The 17685-nt window shown below is 43.8% G+C and overlaps 1 protein-coding gene across 2 annotated transcripts in view; it reads left to right on the top strand.

Annotated features, from left to right (window-relative positions):
* The first annotated feature begins 3439 nt into the window (after positions 1-3439).
* The window catches only part of ARHGAP20 (Rho GTPase activating protein 20), a 61024-nt gene continuing 46778 nt past the window's right edge, over positions 3440-17685 (top strand). Inside the window, exons 1-2 of one of the 2 annotated variants that reach the window (XM_071735118.1) lie at positions 3440-3633; positions 13454-13539. In XM_071735118.1, the coding sequence (XP_071591219.1) occupies positions 3535-3633; positions 13454-13539 (185 nt within the window). In that variant the 5' untranslated portion in view covers positions 3440-3534. The remainder of the gene's footprint in view (positions 3634-13453; positions 13540-17685) is intronic. The other variant, XM_071735109.1, reaches the window with a different exon arrangement.

The raw sequence follows: 17685 nt of genomic DNA, 5'->3' as shown, positions 1-17685 counted from the left end.
TATGAAATGTGCATGCTATTTTCTGAGCCTTGCACATATTTTTTTTTAGGGCAGAGCTCAAGCAGGATTAAAGCTGGTGTTGATGATGGCGCAACATGAGGATACTGGGTGCAATTACATACCTCAGCTTTTCATTGTTCAGACTGGCATGGGTTGGAAATACCCACGCTGATGTCAAAACTCAGACAGCATTGATGTTATGAGAGGAAGAGCCCAGAAGGAGCCCAGTGGCCTGGGTGTCTGCTCTGTGTGTGGTGTGGCAGGGATGGGTACAGATCCCATCCTCATGACTGGCTCCTCATCAGCCCATGTGGGAGGTTCTGCATCCCTGGACAAACGGTGAGGGACAGACAGTGGTTTTCCAATTGGGAACCTCTGCAGAGAGGCAGGTAACAGTCAGGCAGAGGCAGCACTGGGGATGCTGCACCAGCTGTGATGGCATCCTGTCCCCAGGCTCCATCACACCACTAAGGGTCTCTCAAAACTGGATTGGATTGGATCAGTAAACAAAGTCCTGATCAGCCAGACAGAAATTGTCAGTTAAGCTCTGAACAGTCCTTTGGAAAAACCTATTTTTCCTGATTCTTCTTTTTGGCAGTTGTTAGTGGGTTTGTTTATTTGTTTTTACCCTTTGAGATTAATGACTGTAAAGCGTGGGAGCCACTTGCTGCCAGCACCACACCAGAGGTCTTTTCACAGGCAGGGTGCTCCAGGCTGCTTGTACATCCCTGCTGCACTGTGTGGGCTCCCTCCTGCCTCCTGCCTCCTGCCTCTGTTGATTGTCACAGCAAGGGGAAGCGAGGCTTGTACAGCCCTGCTCAGCCCAAGTCAGTCCTACCAGCTCACATGTCCAGTGCTAAACTCTCCATCCTCTTTTCTGGCCGAGCAGGCTAAGGAAAGGTTTGGGAAAGTTAGCACCAGGGAAGGACTGCAGCTAACAAAAACTTCATGGCTGTTTTGTTCACATATGCACACAAACGTGTTTGTGCTGCACAGAGATGAAAGCTTCACTGACCTTGCTCACCAAATGACGAGATTTATAACATATTTATCTCAGTGATCAAGTGAGAGTCAGTATTCACTGAAGAGTATAGGAAATGTGCTCGTGGTGGTGGATATAAGAACACCTCTAACCATGTGCGAGCATTTCGAAAGCTTATGTAAGGTTTCCCCTGTTAAAATAAACATCCTTACAGCCCCATTTCCAAAATGTCAAAAAGAATATCAACACTTACAAATATTTCTGGGGAGGACGTTGCCAAATTGCTAAGTATACTCTGGGCTTCAGATAGGCATTTTGTACTGTTTCCTTTCTACTCTGACAAATCTTCCGTTAGCCCTGTCACAAAAGCTTGGAGACATGCCCAGGGGTGGCATCCCACTGGGATGGGTGCTGTGCAGGAGTAACTGGAGACTCACCTCCTGATTTTATGGACGTGGGAGCCATGCCAGGGGAAGCGTGGAACTCCATTTCTACACTTGCTGCTAAACCCCCGCAGGACCAGCACGCTGGTGGAAGGAGGGGAACTGGGGACAGGACCAGGGGAATGTGTGTGGAGAGATGGGAGAACCTGAGAGAAGACAAGGTCTGCAGGGCAGGTGGGACTGGGTGCCTGGCCTGATGCATACCTTGTGCCGAGGCCCCTGGGTGAAAAAATTAGCTGATATCACGGGGTTTAGAGACTCATGCTTCAAAAAATCGGGGGTTTTATACACTGGTTTGCTTTAGTGATGTATGGCCATCTGTCTGTAAATTACTGCAGATACCAAGAATGCATCATTTCAAGGGTTTCACACTTCAGCTGAAAGACTGTACAAATTCAATGAAGATGAAATGGTGCAACTCACCATGTGTTAACATACATAATGCATAAAAACCTCTGCCCTAATGATCCATTTCTCTTTTCCAAGTATATTGGGACAGCCTGGTGGGCTTTCTGAGATCAGACATACAGGTATGATATTATCCAAGAGCCATGTCTTGGTGGCCTAGTGGTCAGAAATGCAAAGTTAAAAGAGGAAAAGTTAACAGTTGGATCCAGAAAATGCCTGAAGAGGCACTTAAACTACATCCTAGGCTTTAATATTTCATCTTCTCTTTACTTACACTTACCTGATTCTAATGACTTGCAGAAATGAGGGTTCAAGGAGAGGGCAGGTGACAACATCAATCTCAACAAAGAGATCACTGAAGCACTATCATCAGCACTGTGCTGAAGCTCTGTGCTGGGCCTAAGTAACCTGCCTGGGTGGCTGGATAACATGGAACCAAATTCATCATTTACTGCTTCTTCAGTCATATATGGCAAGAGCAGCTGCCACCAAGTTATGGAAGCAGCACATAGATTCTGACAGCAGAAGAACCAGCTTGGGTTCTTCATTTAAAAAGTAACCTTGTAAAAGCTGGATCAATTCCCAATCCAGTCATCACAGGGATGTAGAAACACATCTTCTGGCAGAAGGGGTAGATGAGGAAAGCTGCACATAAGATGGCAGGATCTCTGCTTTTTTTTGTGATCTACACGGGAGAAAATGCATGTAGAGCCTGTGACAGCTGGCAAGGCTGGAAATAAAAATATCCCTTATGAAGTGTAGGAAGACAGGATTAGAAAGAGCCTCCTCCTCGGCGATCAGCTTTACCCCTTACTGTTGAAGACACCGTATTTAATGAGTGTGTACGGCACTGTACAAATACAACAGCCATTCCAAACTGCCACCAGAACTGCTCCTGCCTGGAGGAGCTCCTCCACTTCATCTTCTTACGATCAGCACGATCTGTACATTTTCGTACCATCTCCAGTTGAGATTTATTTATAGCACGCATTTGTTCACGAGCCGACACCACTCATCAGCTTAACTCGTGCTCCCTTACTTATCACTCACGGCTTTCCGGAGCACAGGGGCATCTCCTCAGCCTCCCCGGGATCCCCCAGCGACTCGGAGCCTGTGCCGCTACGGTCACCTCACACCAGGGACCCTCCCACCTCTACCTGCATCTGCACCCACACCCAACCTGCTGCTCGCACCTCAGATGGGCACCGTCCCTCAGCAGCACCGTCCCTCAGTTGGGGGGCTGCGGGGGGGGCTGCGAGGGGGCTGTGTCCCGCGCTGACCTGCCTTCTGCAGGGAGGGGGCGGACAATTCTGGGATAGAGCAGCACTCCCCGTCCCTGTGACCACATAAGAGCGCTCCCCGCTGAGACCCCACGGCACCCCCACACCCGGGAACACCCAAGCCCACCCCTCATCCCCGCTCTCTCCCGCCCCTGCCGCGCGCGCCGGCGCACAACGAGGCGCGGTCCCCCCGAGCCCCGCCGGAGGCGCATGCGCACCGCCCTCCCCCCCCCCCCACGGAGAGCGGCGGGAACCTGCGGGGGGCGTGGCCCCTACCAGGGGCGTGGCCTCAGCAAGGGGCGTGGTCTGTGGCGGGGGCGTGGCGCGGCGCGGCGCTCCCTGTCCATGGTGCGGGTGGCGGAGGCGGCAGAGGCGGCGGGGCGGGTGTCCCCGCGGCGGGAGGGCGGCGGCGCGGGGCTGCATGGACGTGATGTCTCCGCAACAGGAGCACCTCGGCCCGGGCCGCTCGTCCTCGGTGAGCGACGAGAGCAGGGTCTTCGCCCCTGCTGACAGCAAGAAGGTGAGGTCACCCTCCGGAGACCCCGCGGGAAAGCGTCCCCCCGCAGTCCTGGAGCCTCCCGCGGGCCACCTCGGATCAGCGCGTCCCCACGGGGCACCCCGCAGGTCCCAGGGCTGGACGGCATGCTGCCGTCGAGAGTGGGGTCAGGGAGGAGCTGCCGGAGGATCTGGGGCTGGGGGTTCCCGCGGCAGGAGCTTGCTGCAGGGATGCCTCGGGGAGCTGAGGGTGCGGTGATGCCCGGGGCAGCTCAAGGGACTCTGCTGGGTGGGTAGCCCGGGGACCTAAGGAGGGTTTCTGCATGGATGTCCTGGAAGCAAAGGAGGCTGCTGCTGCCAGAGTGTCCGGGGCAGGTGAGGAGTGCTGCTGCATGGGTGTCCCGGGAAGCTGGGGAAAGGTTTGCTGGGTGTGTTTGTTGGAGCCAATGGGCTTTGCTGCATTTCTTGGTGAGCTGTGAGGGAATTGCTGCATGGGTGTGCTGAGAAGACCTAAGGGGAAGCTTTGCTGGATGGATGTCTGGAGGCTTTGCTGGGTGGGTATCAGAGTGAGCTGGGCACAGTTTTGCAGAATTATTATCCAGGGGACCTGTGTGTCTGGGGGGAGTGAGGAGAGGGTTTGGTAAGGCTGAGAGGGTTTGCTGGTTGCTCTCACACGTGCTTTGTATGAGAGAAATGTAAGAGGAGCTTCCCGAAGAAGCGCCTTGTGCTGTGTGTCACAATTGCTGGCAGAAGAGCGTAATCCCGCCTGCAAAACTGGCTGTAAAATCCATTTGATGTCTTGAATTGCTTTTCAGCATCTGACATGATCAAGTGCAAAATGTTCACTTCTGCATACAGCCAAATACTTGTTTCTGCCTTATACTTTGCTCTGACCAGTGAGCTGTAGTAGCCACATTCTTCCCACTGTGTAAAGCAGGGATTATTTTTTTTTTCTCCCTGATATAGCAACTGCTGTAGTATTTTTCTTCCCAAAGTAGAGCTGGTACCTTCCTACCTTACCAATATTGCCTCACAATTACATTTCAATCTGTACACTGCCTTGTCTTTAGAGGTGCACAATACTACTGGCTGCCAAAAATGACGACAGGATTAGAAAGAATGGCCAGGTTACAGTGTCCTTTACTAAGCCTGTCCACCTGGTGACATGAATTTAGGATGCTTGGCAGTAGAGGTTGAGCTTGTGTCCAGTTCTGGTGCTGAGCAGTGTTTGGGGCTTTGCCTGCCATGCCACAGCAGTGTAGAGAGAAGTCCTGGTCCCCCTCCTCCTGATGAAGCATTTCGTTCAACTGAGAAATTCTGCTGTGCATTCCCATGGGATGTGTACGTGTGTCCTGTGCCTTAGAATCATAGAATCAGTCATAGAATGGTTTGGGTTCAAAGGGAACTTTAAAATCATCTAGTTCCAATGGCTCTTCCATGGGAGGGACACGAAGACATGCAGTGCTCCAGCCTGACTGCAGCCATGGGGAACGCTTCTCATGGCAGCTGCCACCAGTGGTGAGATGGTCACACGGAGATTGTTTGGCCAAGACTTCTACCACACTTTGCTGCAGTTAGTACCTGATCGGTTGCTGAGGAGGGAGTGCCATACACCATCACAGAGTGCTGGAGGAGATACCTTCTGCTGCTTAGCTGGACAAAGTGACGGAGTAGATACCTGCCCTTTCCAAGTACTGCAGTCTAATTTGAAATGGCTAAATTTGTGGCATTGATTTATCTTCTATAATTTCTTTAATTTTTCTGAAGACAGAATACGATGTACCTTCAAACCTGGCAGAGCCCTGACACCAGGCATCTACCTGAAATGAGAAGGGATGCCCAAGTGCTGTGAAGATTAAAATTTTTTTCTTACAAGCTCTACTTCATGACTCAGCATATGAAAGACAAATATTAATGGTGGCACTTGTGTTTCCTATTCCTGCTCCAAGGAGCCCACGGTCGAAGGAACACAGACCTTGTTTTTACCAGTGCTGACAGGGGAACAGGGATTTTACTTTTTATGGATCTTGGCAGCCCTTTTGGAATTCCTCAGCGTGGAGGCACATGCGACAGGGATACAGATGGAAATCCTCCTGTGGAGAAGCAGCTTGAGACCCTGGCTGGGCCATGCAGCATATGGCAGCTTTGCACACCAGGCACAGCCAACACAGGCAGCCACCAACATCCAGCCAATGGCTCAGCTGCTCATCCACTGTCATGGATGAGATTGCCAGCACGCCATCTCTGTCTGTCTGGGGAAGAAGATTCCTACCTTTATGCATATGCACCAATGGGCTAGTCCTGATTTTGCCTGAAGCTGGATCTCAATGACAGTTCAAATATATTTTTTTACTACTTGGGTCCTACAGACTGTCTCTATACCTGTTTCACACTCAGTGCCTAAGATCATATTTCTTTTACAATACAGAAAGTTGTGCATACTGCTGGGGAGATGACACTGCTTGTATTGGTTACATACAGTTAAATGGAACAGTGTGTTGGTAAGAAAACTGTTTTGATACTGGTGACACAGCACATCAAGTTGAACAGTTTTGTTGCAAACACATATTTAACATCAACTATTTTACTTTCTGGAACAAACAGCCCCAAACATGGGATGCAAAGTGACCACTGAACCCTTCTTTTTATTACTGTGACTATACCTTTCTCAAATTAAATTATTTAGCTGAGATTCACTACATTCTTCTGTGGTTGTCTGAACTCCTACTTCATCTTCTGCTTGGCTGAAGGGATCACATGCTTGATCACATCACAGGAGCAGGAGATAGAAATTGTCTAGAACTTTTTTTCCATGTATTTTGTATGACTGTTTAAGCTACTTTCCTGGGAACATTTCCTTTCATTTTCTTGCCATGCAAAGTGGTTTGAAATGCTAACCTGCCTCCCAGACACTGGGAGGTTCTATCTGTTAAATTCTTACAAGGCATTCAAGACACTCTACTAGAAGGTGACACTGAAGTGCAGTGTTTTAGTTACTGCTTTTGGAAAATTATAGACCTGATTCCCTCCTTTTCTGGTCTTACTGAAGTAATTAGACTATGAGTGGTTGACCTACAGAGAAGTTTTGTACTGACTGTTTAATTTAGTAACCAACACCAGTAAATTGATGCAAGGCTGAAGTGGATTAAAGTAACATGAGTAAGAGTGATTATACTGATAAAGCTTATTTCTGTAAATTTATCAAAACAAACTGTGCAGCAGAGACATCTTTTATGCCAGTGTAACTGTGTCAGCAGTAGCAGCTGCAGTCATTTAACCGTATTTATAAGTTCCTGGTGTTTCACTTCTCTCTTCATGGAGGGACTAGATTCCAACCAATCCTGAATATTTTACACAAGACAATATTTGGTAACACAAGGAGTCACTCAGGATTTTTTGCTGCCTCCTTGAAGATTTCGAGGAGCTACTTGTAATGTTTTAGAGGCTCAGGAATTTTTTATATTTACTGATACAACGTGTGCAAAATATTTACTGTTTTGCACACTAAGAAAAACAGTATTAATAGTATGAGACTTGAAATATGGTATCCCATCACCATAAACATGTGTTTCTTTGTGATTGTAATCACAAATATAGCAACAGTTTACTGTCAGGGAAAGGAGAGTTGTAGAGTTCCCCGGCAGTGCACTGAATACATAAAATTCATGCAGATTAACGACACCGAAAAAGTAAAGGCAGTTGTACATAAAGTTCATCCCTTCCTCTGTCTTACTCTGCAAAGATGAATAAAGTATGTATTTGCCACTATACCTGATGATGCCTTGATTTCATGCCCTTAGATATGTTTTTTACCATAAAGCTCCTGAAGGAAGGGATTGCTCTTTCCTGTGAGTCTCTGCTGTGTTTATTGCAAGCCTGGCTGTGGATCTGGGGAGCTGCTGTCAAAATCACACCTGGTAGTAATGGGAGTCTCAGCTGTCAAGGAACAGTTCTGGCACCTTTTAGTGAAGTGATAGACAATTTCTGTCATCTCACAGACATATCCTGTAACAATTTTATCTCTGACCAGGACCAAAAAAGCTCCCATTTTAATGAAGTCATCTGTATGGTTGGTCCTTAGGTTGAATTCCCTCAGCAGGCTGTGCTGGCTTATGGTAACATACTGTTGTGATGTGCCTCTTGGTACTGCTTTAATTATGAACTAGAAATAGCAATCCCTTCTCTGTCTGTCTATGAGAGAAAATGAAAATTATGCACAAAACAATGTGTTCTAATTCTTGAGTTTCCTAGTCTCGAGTGAAGTTTTTTTGTCCTCCACGGTGGCATTAGGAAAGAAAGGGACTTAGCATGTCATGTGGGATCTTATACCTAAAAACTGCATGTATCAAATCATTGCCTGTTTACTTAGTGCTGCTTGAAGTATCAATGGGTAGTGGGGAACAATCTCTTCCCACTGTCATCAGCAACCTGCTCCTGAGAAAGCCTTGCTGTGCAGACACTGAGGCACAGTCATGTCTGTGTGTTAACCTTCCTGCTTTGAGTCAGGCTTGAAAGGAAACTTTGGGCTTCATCAAAGCCACCACAACCAGAGTGGCAGGTCTGAGCACTGTAGGTGCAGTGCATTGGCAGTAGGTTACCCACAGGCTGAATATTTGACCTCCCCATTCTCTAAATTTTTAGTAGTCTCTCACTTGCCCATCTTTTGCTGCAGATGAGTGAGATCTTATGAACACACCCATATCAGTGCTTCCAAAGATTTGTATCCTTTGGGAGATAGTTGGTAGAACATCTTTTGCTCCTAGTTTCTTCCATCTGTTTTTCTTTCTACTCTGAGATGGCCTTTAGCACCTTCTGTTCCATAATGATGTGCTTTTGCTTTCACTGTGTTGATATCTCTTTCCTCTTGTGCCCCACCATTGTTTTCTCCTTATTTATCCATCCAACCAAGAAAGGATAACCACCTTTCTTTTTAAAAGGTCTTTGTGAGCAGAAGTATTCTGCCAGCATAAACAAAAGCATGTAGTTTTGTCACCTGCTCTGCCTTCATGGTAGGTGGGCTCTCTGTGGGACCCAGACATCTCTGCTGCCTGAGCCAGCAGTTCAAATGCAATCATCTTCTTAACATGTTTATAAGGGCTCAGGAGTGTCGTAGGTCAGTATGGAGCCATTTCTTGCTTTACCAGCCTATGAGATTCTTGTTATCTCTGGTCTTTTTAGATAATCATACACTGTAAGTCTTAACAAATCCTGGATTATGGCATGCAGGACAAAAGATTATTTTTTGCCACTCATAAGTAGCCCAGTGATACAGGAGAAAGAGTGACACCCAGTTGTCCTGGAGCATTAACTGCTAGGTGCTGAGGCTTGTTTTTATTTTTTGGTTGTCAGGCAGGTAGTTGAACTTTGCCTCAAAGTTTTTGGTAAAGGTTTGTGTTCTGTGCTTTGTTTCATGCTAACTGCACCATCAATGTGTGCCACAGATGGGTTTTGTTGCTCACACAACAAGAACAGAGTTTGAGTGGGTGAAATCCTTAACTTAGACACTTTTAAAGAGTAGGCTTTGTTAAAATCAGGCTGCCTTTTATTAGAAAAACAAAGCAGTGCGAGGGAGAGCTTTAGCCACTTGAGTGCAATCCTCATCTCAAGGTATTGGCACATCTGAGTGTTGTCTCTGTCACACAGTTAAATGACCCAGGCACATGTCCCAACCTTGACCCACTTCTGGAGCCAGCCTGTAAATCAGGGGTCTGAAATCCTTTCATCTCTGGGGAGGCTTTTACAACAGTATCTGCACATTGCTGAGGAGGCATTGCTGCTGCCTCCACCTGTCAGTCAGGAGTTGAATACATTTTTCAACTATTGCATACATGAATCTCTTAAATAGACATGGGGTAATATAATTTTCTTATCCTAAGTTCAAACCACTCTCTGAGGAGACAATTGTTCCCTATGTTTCTGAACTTACAAATATGTCTGTTCCCTGTCCTTTGCTCAGATAGCAAGAAGGGGATTGAGCTGATTAACTCAATTTTCTTGGTCACCTCTGTTTTCTCTTACAGTCAGTGGGGGAAGATGGCACTTGTAGAACAAGAGGAACTGTGTGCTGGTGTCATTTTTTCTCTGTTGACTACTGAAAGAGCACTCAGCAAATAGGTCAGGTGTGCAAGTCTGACGTTGGGTGAGAGGAATTCTCCTGCACACACCTGACCATCATATCAGGCAGGCACCACAGCCTGGCAGTGTGGGCACTGTGCTCCCAGGCAACCCCAGCACACAGCTCCTGCCTTAGCCTGCCTGCTCCCACCTCCTACACATTTGCAGTAGCAGCAGTGGGATATCCATTTATTACACGGATTATCCCTTCTCTAGATACTTGTAAAATATTGCAAATGCTGTATATCTGTTACTTCAGTTGTTTGTCACCATAAAATAAGCAGTAAGTACTGTGATTTTTTTTCATGCATTCTTTATTTAATTTGTGCTCTGTCATTCTCTTAAGTTTGAGATAGTTAAGTGATATACACAAATTACAAGAGAGTGCTTTATCTTCATTTCCAGTTTTTTTTGAGGACATCATGCAGATGTTGCTCCATGTTACCTTTTTCACAGAATGGGGATTAATATCACATAACTCAATCTATTAATTTACATAAATTCCATATAATATCAGTATCCTCTTTGACTGTGAGGCAAAATGCTATCTGTCAGGAATAGATTTTTCCTCCAGCTTATGACTTCTGAGATATTTGTGAAAGTGTTACTGTAATCCTGTAATTTACAGGGGTTCTGATTTCTGAGGAGAGGCAACATACTCAGTGATGGTTTGCAAGCTTACTGTTCAGCATGGTGGGCTAATGTGCTCATAAACCACCTACCATCATGGTTGACAAAACAGTGTTTCGGAGTGTAGGCCTGATCCTTATCTGGTGTAAATTTGTTCTTTTGAAATCTATAAACTTATGTCTGTTTAAACCAGATGAGGAACTGGCCAAATACTAAAGTGTACCATCAGTCCAATAACTGAAAAGGCAAAACTTTTGTTTCTGTTTAAAATGCAGTCAAGACAACCACCTCCAGAAATGCAAAAAGTATGAAGTTAAACCTGAACTGGAGAGTAGAGGGGCAGGAAGTCAAGCTTTTAAATGTGAGGAAAGCAAAAATAACTCTAGTTTGTCCTGACTGATACAAGATTATCATCTTTGCATCTAGCACACTGTAAACAGTCATTATGGATACTGATTTTATGATACATTTCACATTCCTTTTCAAAACTCAGCTAGCAAGTATGAAAATTTTTCTCTGTGTTGACCTTTCTAATATTTACATGAAAAAATGGAAGGTTATGATGTGTGACACATGTTGAGAAAAGCTTCTCTGTGTCCCACGCTTAGATAATTGGTCATTGCATCTCCTTTTGCCCCCCAAAATCTGTACTCACTGCATCTGTCTAGGATGTATCCTCCTCTCCTCCTTGCCAGGGTGACATCTTTGGACATCTAAATACAGTGAAACTCAGGAGAACAGGCATCTGGGTCCAACTTAGCCAAGAATGAGTCTTCTTTCTTCTCTGAGTGACTCAATTCAAGTTATCTTGGGTCCCTTCCAACTTGAGATACCCTATGATTCTATGATAGTCACTTACCTTCTTTTCTCAAATAAAAACACTACATACACACACAAACACACCCTTTCTGTCTATAGTCAGTCTCTCTCTGTAATGTTTTTATTTGCTTGGAGCTGACCTGACTCACTTCATTTTTTCTGTGAAATTTTTCCTGTTCCAAGTCCCATCAGTGACCTTTATATGTTTTAAGGATCTTTTTTTGTTAAGCTTTGCTTCATAGTTGTAATAAAAGGTTGCCCAGAGAGCTGTGGAATCTCATCCTCAGAGATAACACAGATGTGGACTGGGAGAGGTCTGGAGCAGCCTTCTCGAATGGGTCCTGCTCTCAGCAGGTCCAAAGAGGCTGGACCAGAAACCTTCTGGGATCCCCTCCAACCTGCATTACAGGTCTTTTGAGCATTATTAAACTTGCTGTAGTCCAAATCTCTACCTTGGTCCTCAGATATTTAAGTCAAGACTAGAATCTCACTGCCACAGGCACTATTCAGTACTGCTAACCCAAGCATGAAAAAAATGGCCATAATTGACAGCTTTTAAAATTATGCCTTTTTTCCTGTGGCTTCCTTTTCAGACCTAAAAAGTCAAAGGAATTAAGATCTCTGAAATCATAACCAAGCCTCCTCTGCATTTGCAGGAGCTGAGATGCTCTAGTTTTAACCACCCCCTGAAAGCCACCTACCCAGTAATGAGACTTGCAGTAAATTTCCAATTGGGAGTTGATGTTTTATAATAAAATTCCTAAAAAAACCCTGTTTTGTGAAATCTGTGGTTTGTTTTCTGTAGGAAGTAAGATTGCATTCTTACACAGGTCTCTTTTTGCCTTTTATTTGTGGATACACTACTTTTTGCTAACAGCTTTTCAGATTTTCTAGCAGTAAGACAAAGTGATTTCATTCACTGGAAAAGTTTAGCAAAGTGGATTTTTTTTTGTTTGTTTTGGGGTTTTTTGGTTTTTTTTGTTTTGCTTTGGGTATTTTTTTGTTATTTTGTTTTGGGGGCATGTTTTGTTGGTTTTTTGGTTTTGGTTTGTTTGTTTGTTTCCTTTTCAAGACTAGCGAAAAATTGACATTATTTTTTTAGTAATAGATTGGGTTATTATCCAGTTATAGCCCAATCAGAAAGAAGACATCTAAATGTTTCCATCTGCATTTATCAGTCTTGAACAGGTTATTTTTTGATAAAAGGAAGAGGGAGGAAGACATAATTTTTACAGGTGAATTGAAAAGACACTTGAATTTATAACAGTTGCTGCACAATGGCTGTAACTGAATATCTGACAAAACAAACAAGTGTGTGCTCTACACAAATAAAAGGTGAAGCAAAAAAATGACACAACAAATTCACTGCAATGAGTAGAAGAAATGCACTTGTCAAAAGTAAAGCAGGTAGTATTATTAATTTCTATAAGGGGAGCATGCTGTGCACCTGCCCAAACAGAATGTTTGCCACATTCAGCACATGCATTGGCAGAAGAATTGGTTCCCTAATGCATATGTGCTCTTGGTAGGCAGTGGTTATTTTTAGTATAAAGGGAGAAATTCTTGCTTTGCCATTGCCTGAGAACAGAGACTTCATGACAAGTGACTTCCATTTGAGCAGCTTGGTCTAGTGGAAGGCATCCCTGCCCATGGCAGGGAGGTAAGAGCTAGATGATCTTTAAGGTCTCTTCCAAACTATCCATGTCAAATATTCACCTGCTTATGATCTCTCAGCAGCTCACCAGGCTGGTGTAATAGACAAAAAAAAAAAAAAAGTCACTAATGACGACAGAGAAACAAGATGTAATGCTCCAGCTAATGAGTAGGGGAGGAAAATGCCCTCACCTGTAAACATATGGAAATAAAAGGTAGCCCAACATAGCACAAAAGGTTAGATGGATAGAATCCAAACCTTAATTCGTGGTATGTCAGACCTGACACAGAAATGTGTTAAACCACCACCTGGATTTTTGATAAATTTAAAGTAAAGTAATAAGGGACAAAACAAGATTGAGGACAAGCTTTAGGTGTTTATTTTATGTGTTCAGTGCACCTCAGGTACCTGGTACTAACCAGTTTATCATTGGCTTTCTGATTGTGCTTCTTTTTTTCTCAATAAGTGGTGTTTTGGAACCATTTTCCCCCTCCAGGGTTGCTGCTGGCAGTAACTCAACCTTTTTCCCATGGTCTGAAGTAGGAGTCTGGCTGTGATGTCTCTTTATGCATGCAGGTATTGTTCTGAATCTCACCTATGGTTTCATTTTTTTTCTCTTTCCAATCAGAAAATGAAGAGTTTGGCCCAAAGACGCCAGTCTGCACCATCTTTGATCTTTGTCAAAGCACTTAACAGATCACGATCAGTCTCAAGGTGAGTCAGAGTTTTGCTGGCTGTACTGTTTTGCAGTTTCTCAGGCCAAAAAATGAAATGTTTTTGAGCTCTTGGCCACACCAGGTTGTCAGCCACAATTCAGGCTGCTCAGTAGCTGCACAGCTATAAAGCCTGCTGAAAGGTGTGATAGACCCAGTCCAGATGCTGGCTGATCTCCCAGAGGTGTTTCCCCAGTGCTGTCACACCAAGCTGTTTATACCCAACTGGACAAGCAGAACTGCTCCCCAGTTTGCAGCTGGACATGCAGCATTTGAGCTGCTCAGTTCTAGCTATTTGTGGCTGGCTATGATTGCCTGCTGGGGAGATAGCACTGGGAGAAGAAGGTGAATGTGTCCTACTTTATGCCCTGTGCACTTAGGCAGTGCCAGGCAAACCTCAGGAGTAGTTACTGTGGGACTGTACAATTTCATTTGAGCTAAGTGTCTGTCATGGCCTGCTCTATGATACAGTCTCTCCAGGGCTCTGGAAGCACCTGCCAGTTTAGGACAATGCTGTGGGCCAGGACCTAGTGGTCACAGCCTTCTGACATCAAGCATTAGCAGCTTGTGGGGCTGAGTCTGCAGGTGTGTGCAGGTGTGAAGTGTTCAGTGGTTTTTGTCTGCAGCTTCTGTCAGGATCACCTGTTCCTCCTCCCTCCCTACCCCAACATAAAACTACCCTGGAAACAAGACTTTCTGTGGAGCTAGTCTGCTGTCCAGCTCTAGCCCTGACGTGCCATTGGAACCATGCTGCATACATCACTTTTTCTTCCTGCACTACAGTTCATTAGATTTTGAACTTACAAAACACAAGTGTTTATCAAGATGTGAACCATCTGGTAGGCTGTTCATGCTTCTAGCTGTGTAGAGCTCTTTCTGAAGAAACAGAGAGAGAAATTAAAGTATGGCTTTGTAAGGAATATTGTTTCCTAGTCTGTGGTGTGTTAGTAATCAGTGTGTGAGCATTGGTAAGTTTTTTTTATTTGATCTAACTAATTCCTGGTTTCATATTTGTCATGGAGAATTCTCCACACTGTTTCAGAAACCTGTGAAAGTATTCTGTGAAAACATCAGACCTGCAAAATAGGAAAGGAAAATTAGTTGAAACTACTTGCAGGTCTTTTTACTGGCTATGACATAAAAGAAGAAACTTTAAAATTCCTAAAAGTGTTTGCACCTTTTTGTGTGGTCCAGTGGCCTGAGCCTAGAACTGAGAGCCAGCAACACTTGTATTGGTTCTACCTGTAAAATTTCTTCCGTGGCCTCTCTCTAACTTTGTTTTCAGACCCTTAAAATAAGATGAATGGTTGTTCTGCAACACCTTCATAAGAATACTGGAATCGTTTGGATTGTCTGTACTACCATATTTATTTTTCATTTGCTAATGTGTTTTCATTATATTTGTAGCTATGTTTGTATAATTGTAGTAGCACCTTCTGGGCATAGGTGATGTTCCTAAGTCAGATTGTGAAATTAGAGGCAGAGTATTACTATGCCCAGTAACAATAACTGGAGGATACAGTGGACAAGAGATGGGATCTCTCAGCCCTTGGACTTGAGGGTTCCCTGCAGTTTATATGCTTATGTCTCCATGTCTTCCCTTCAAGACTTGTTCCTCAATATTAAGAGAATGAACTGTCTTTGATGCTTGTATTTCAATCTTCTGTTGTCTGCCTGCTGTGGTTCAGACAAACATTCTTCTTAAATTCTTTTTTCCGTTTTGTTTTGTTTTTTTTATTGCCTACTTTCTAAGTATCAGAAGTTGGGCTATTACTCAGCATGTACGTTTTCACAAAAAAGTGTTAGTCTTTCTTAAGTGTAAATATGTCTTGCTTGTATAACCTGGTTCAAAATTATTTCCAGACTTGGTGTGTGGAAGGATTTTTTTCTCAAGCCAATTGGCAGAAACATTGTAGTGAAGAATGAGGAGAGGAAAACACTGCCTTGTTCTGCAGTTAGGGCAAAGCTTTGGTTACCTGATGGACCTGCTGCTTTCACAGCTGAGGGATGCTGCTTCAAGTCGTGTCCTACTGCTGCCTGTGGCATGCAACAGTATAGCTGTTCCTCTTGTTTTGAACTGAAGCCTGTGGCCTTAGTGGGGTCTGAGGACACCAGAGCCAGAGCAGATGATTTTGTAGCTTCGAAGTCTACCAGTTAGAAGGTAACACTTAGGATGGTGTTTGTTATTTTTCACAGGAGCAGTAATTCTGACCTCTTCCTGACTTCCTTGTTTGGCTGTGCAAAACACACTGCTCTTCGTCACCAAACTGATGGATGAGTTTGAACTTTCCACTCAGTTTGTTGTGTAAATGCTTAACTCTTGTGAAGTGCTTTCTCTTACGACAAGCTGAGGAACAGCAGAATGACTTCTCATGTTTTCTAATCTCCTCCACATGTTTTACCTCAGACCTGTCTCAGCCCTCAGTTCCCCTTCTTGTAGACACAGCTAGCCTGTAAAATCCATTATTCTCCTCTGGCAGTGAACCTTAATACTGGGACACCATAACACTTGCACGTTAGTGGTTGATTAATGACTTGTAGATAATGAAGTTCCTATCTGAATTTAGCAAACATCTGTGAAGGATTTGTATGAATCCTCTCACCTCAGCAGCTGGCTCATCTCAGTATTTGTTAAAATGAATGAACAAGTGTGTAGCTTAAAAAGGCAGGTTCATATTTTTAGATCGCTTTATATGTCAGGTGCCCTTGGTTTTTATACAGGGCACTTTCATAAAATATGGTGGCATCTATTTTGGACAGACTTAACTTGGGGCATTTTAAAGTTTATTAATGGTATTTGTTCGAACAAACCATTGTGACATCTGGAGATGGCTATTTAGCATTTTGAAGATTTAAGTTTTTTAATGGTAGTGGTGTTATAGCTGTGATGGCACAAGGATGTAAATGAGGCAAGATAATCTAGCTGGGAAAAGCAGTCACTTGTTTGTGCCATTGTCCTGTTCTTCGGCTGTGAAGGAGAAGCAAATCTGAGTCTTGTGTGCTTAAAAGCTTGTCTTCTTTTTCCCCAGTGTTAACATTAGGTTTAGTGATAGTTAAGCCTTCCTTACAAATCTTGCCTTTACCATGGCAGTCATATAAAAGGAGTTACACGATATTTAGCCTGCAGAAGAAACCTGGGATGGCTGCATGGCATGATGGTTCACAGGTGAGTGACCACACTGTAATCTCTGCCTTCAGTTACCTGTAGATACAGGCAGCAGAGGAACATAGTAAACAGTACAGATATTAAAGTGGAATTGTATATATATATATATGCATATATATATACAATATATATGTGCTTATATATATATATATATATATATGTGGACCCTTACTTCCAAGAGATGAAAACATGCAGACTGTTCATTGCCTCCTGTTCTTACTTCTCTTCCTCTTTTTTCAGTATGGTTTCTCTTTCCTGACAAAATAGACATGTAGGGACTGTTTAACATTGTCAGATATCCTCTTTGGAATTACTTTGAGCAAAGTTATTACAGAAATACACTAGAAAATAAGCTTTTGATATTTTTCTTGGCTGATACCAAGATGCAGGATAACAAGTTTGATTGTTAACTCCATTAATGTGTACAAAATCAACAAAGGTTTCTGGTTAGTTATGTTTGGCCTTGGATCTGTTAAGCAGTTGTAATTTTCCTCTTATTTTTTTCTTGGTGTCCTTTAATGAAAACTTCACAACTTGATGACATACTGCAGTGCAACACAAATTATGGGCTTGAAACAGAAATGTCTGAGGCCTGGATTTAAGCATCAGGTCTTGTCATCTCAAAATAATGGATATCAAATAATAAAGACCTGTTTCAAGCCAAATTTTCAGCCTTTGTTCTGCTGTCCCTCAGAGCAATTTTCACATGTGACAAAGCCCAAGTTACAAAGTGTCTGCTCTGCTGTGGCAGACTTTTGCTCACACCTTGGGTACTTCACTGGGACAGCCAAATTCTGTGCTGCTGTTGCTGGCAGCTTCCACTTTCCTAACGCATACCTCTCTAGTCCTTTGAAAGTGATATTTTTACATGCTGCAAGTTATTCATGATGTAGTTTCACAATTTTTGAGTCTGAATGACTATTTATAGATATGTCTACTCCCTAAAGGTGTTAAAATATTGGTAATGAAACTATTCTTTAT

The sequence above is a fragment of the Heliangelus exortis genome, chromosome 1, assembly GCF_036169615.1.
Source record: "Heliangelus exortis chromosome 1, bHelExo1.hap1, whole genome shotgun sequence".
NCBI classification, from domain to species: Eukaryota; Metazoa; Chordata; class Aves; order Apodiformes; family Trochilidae; genus Heliangelus; species Heliangelus exortis.
This window is presented reverse-complemented; position numbering and strand designations above follow the sequence as displayed.